We start from the raw sequence: 3,207 nt of genomic DNA on the forward strand, positions 1-3,207 counted from the left end.
GTATTTACTCAGTAGAAAATTCCTTATGGGTTACTTAGAAGTGTGTAGAGATGAGAGGAGACGAGCAGTGAAGAGTCTGAGGTGAGGTGAGGAGGAGTAGGGTACAGAAGACCTTTATTTGGGGAGGTAAAGTGAGGGGTCTCACCTGTATGGAAAGATCTGATACACCCCGCTGCGGGTGTTGCCGGCCAGCAGCAGGTCATGACAGTCGCGGGGCCTGCCAGGGACACACACATCATATAGTTAATGTGCTCTGTTCACTTTTGAAAATTTCAGAAGTGAGTTACACTTATCGCCTGGGACAAACTCTTACACAGACAAGGAACTCATTATTGTGGCGAGGTGTCAGGTCGCCATTAAGTAGAAGTTTTCACCCAACATTAAGAGGGATTCTTCAGCCCTAAAGCTCACCTGTTGGTGGGAGTGTTGCAGCTGTTGTCCCCGGTGATTGGTAGCTGTGGCTGCAGTGGCTGTGAGGGAGACTGATGTGGCTGTGAAGCTGTGTTGTCACCTGTAGAGAAGGATGGGTGCCGTGTTGCCAGCTGCCTCACCTCCTGCTGCAGCTGTAGTAGAGGTAACAGGACGGTGTTGATGGCGGCGCTCCACTGCTCGCCGGAGACAGCAGTGTCTCGCCCACCCACATCCCTCATCTGTTGACTCACCTGCTCTAGTACTCTGCTGTGCCTCACCTGTTCGGTTTCTAGCAGGAGCAGCAGAATTTGCTTGGATATGTCACGGCGGAGAACACCCGCAGCATTCCCTGACACGTCCACGCTGGCCTGGTTCTCTTGAATCGGTGTCAACAACGACTTGACATCCTGAACATGGTGGAGAGTATTATTGGTGACCGCCAGGAGCTGCTGTATCACCTCAGGACTAAGATGATGTGCCACACTGTCGTTCTCCTCCATGAGGGGCGTCCCGTGTGAAGGACCGAGTCTCAGCACCAGCAGTACCACCACCAACACGCCTCTTAGGACCATCTTGCTCAATAATGTGACGACTCCCAGCCTCTGCCTTCACTTATATCCTCCACACCTCACAGTCGCCACAAACTGCACTACAGGAACATGTCTGCTCTGCAAGGTTATTCAATTCGTTCGTTCATTGTGGGATTTCTCTCAAATGTTGAAATATAAAGATGTAAAATATGCTTTACAGTCACTCACTGTCTATGGGTAAACAAATGAACAGTGAGAGAGAGAGAGAGAGAGAGAGAGAGAGAGAGAGAGAGAGAAACACACAATATTGGACACGTTGTCTGCCACGAACAAATTAGAACCAATAGACGAAAAATAAAACACAAGTTATTTTTGGTTTGTTTTCGTAATCGGGAAGTTATGAGCTGAGTTGACGTGTGTTTGTGCACGTGTGTAGTTCAAGAGGCATGGAGAGAGAGAGAGGTCAAGTGTGTAGGTCAAGAGACTTGGAGAGAGAAGTTAAGACCACGGCGTAGTTTTAGGCTGAGAGAGAGAGAAGAGCTTCTAAAAGTTAGTTAATGATACACATGACATTAATAACAGAGGAGATAACAGGTACAATCATACAAATGATCGTACAAGTATGAAATTTGGTATGAACATTCAATATGAGTTACTTATCACATCTTTGCGATTGGACATTCAAACTTCGCGGATGCCAGCCATTTTCCAAGATGGCCGCCAAATTTGCTTAATCGAAAACATTTATATTGTCACATGTTGGCCGACACTGCTGTCTATGATTGGCTAATTAGGTGATGCTCGAGAACGACTAATGTCAATGAGGGTGGTTCACGGCCTCTATGCTGATATAAATTTTCTAGTGTTTTCATTAACGATGGTTCCTTAAACCAAAAACATCTGTAATAACTTCTGCACTGCCTCTTTTCCTCCTCTCTTTCGACCTGATAACTCTATAGCCAACTTCCCCCCTGACAAAGCCAATCTCTTTGGTACCTTATTCTCCTTTAACTCCACCTTAGACTATTCCCACTCTATCCCTCCTACCCTTGCTCCTCCTACTGAACCTATGCACTTTACTATAATCTCCACTCTTAGGGTTGCTGGTGTGTTATCCAGGTTGGCTGTGAGTAACGGGCATGGACCGGACGGAATACCCCGTCGTGTTCTGAGGGAGTGAGCTGAAGTTCCGGCCCCTGTGCTTGCTCGCCTCCTTCGCCTTTGCATCAAAACCCAAACTTTTCCTTCTTCCTGGAAGCATGCCTCGGTTCAGCCTATCCCGAGCAATGGTGACCATTCTAATTCCTATAACTATCGCCCGTTTGCTCTAAATTCATCCCTCTCTAAGATTTTCGAAACTATCTTGAACTCCCATTTTCCCCATCACCTAGATTCCATTCTCTTTTGTCGGATCACCAGTATGGCTTTCGCCAGGCGAGTTCAATTGGTGATCTGCTCTCTTACTGCACCCATCTTTGGTCATCCTCTCTTAGGGATTATGGGGCCCTCGACATCTCCAAAGCATTTGATCGGGTATGGCACAAGTCTTTGCTTTTTAAACTTCCCTCTGTTCTCAAATCTCTAGTTTCCTTAAGAACCGAACCATGGCAGTTGTTGTTGAGGGATCGGCCTCTCACTCTTTCTCTACCAATAGTGGTGTCCCACAGGGTTCTGTTCTTTCACCTACTCTCTTCCTTCTTTTTATCAATGATTTACTTCACATTACAACTAATTCTATCCATTCTTACGCTGATGATTCTACTCATCACTCTTCTTCACATTTTCCTCTTTCCCTAATTCTCAAAATCTGTTTCTAGAGCTGATATCATTACATCTATCAATGCGGATGCGTACAGCATCTCCGAATGGGGATGTAGAAACTTGGTTAAATTCAATAGATGATCTCCCACCAATCACATTTCAGGACGATATCATTCTTCCAAATTCTGAAATAGATATGCTAGGCCTCACCATTTCCTCTAATATGTCATGGAAGCCACACATCCTTAACACTGCTAAAGCTGCTTTTCGAAAGCTGGGAATGCTGTGCAGATGCCATAGCTACTTTACTCCTGAGCAGTTGCTTCAAGTATATAAGGGATTCATTCGTCCTAACTTGGAGTACTGCTTGTAGACAGTATGCAGTAGGCAGCTACCAAACAGGGAGGTGTTACCGCCTGGGAAGATATTGGAAGCATAATGTGTTGTCTAATGGTAGACCCTGCTGCTATAAGGCATCACGAAAATTGTAACCAAGTCCCAGGTT

General features: G+C 45.8%; 1 protein-coding gene across 1 annotated transcript in view; it reads right to left on the reverse strand.

The window, feature by feature from the left end:
• Positions 1–1,003, reverse strand: part of LOC121869843 (techylectin-5B-like) — a 3,275-nt gene extending 2,272 nt beyond the window's left edge. The window contains exons 1-2 of the mRNA XM_042371413.1: positions 412–1,003; positions 146–217 (exon numbers count right to left, since the gene is read on the reverse strand). Of these exons, the coding sequence (XP_042227347.1) occupies positions 146–217; positions 412–983 (644 nt within the window). The 5' untranslated portion in view covers positions 984–1,003. The remainder of the gene's footprint in view (positions 1–145; positions 218–411) is intronic.
• Between the last annotated feature and the right edge of the window lie 2,204 nt (positions 1,004–3,207).

Source organism: Homarus americanus, unplaced genomic scaffold (assembly GCF_018991925.1).
Source record: "Homarus americanus isolate GMGI-L3 unplaced genomic scaffold, GMGI_Hamer_2.0 scaffold22582, whole genome shotgun sequence".
Taxonomy (NCBI): Eukaryota; Metazoa; Arthropoda; class Malacostraca; order Decapoda; family Nephropidae; genus Homarus; species Homarus americanus.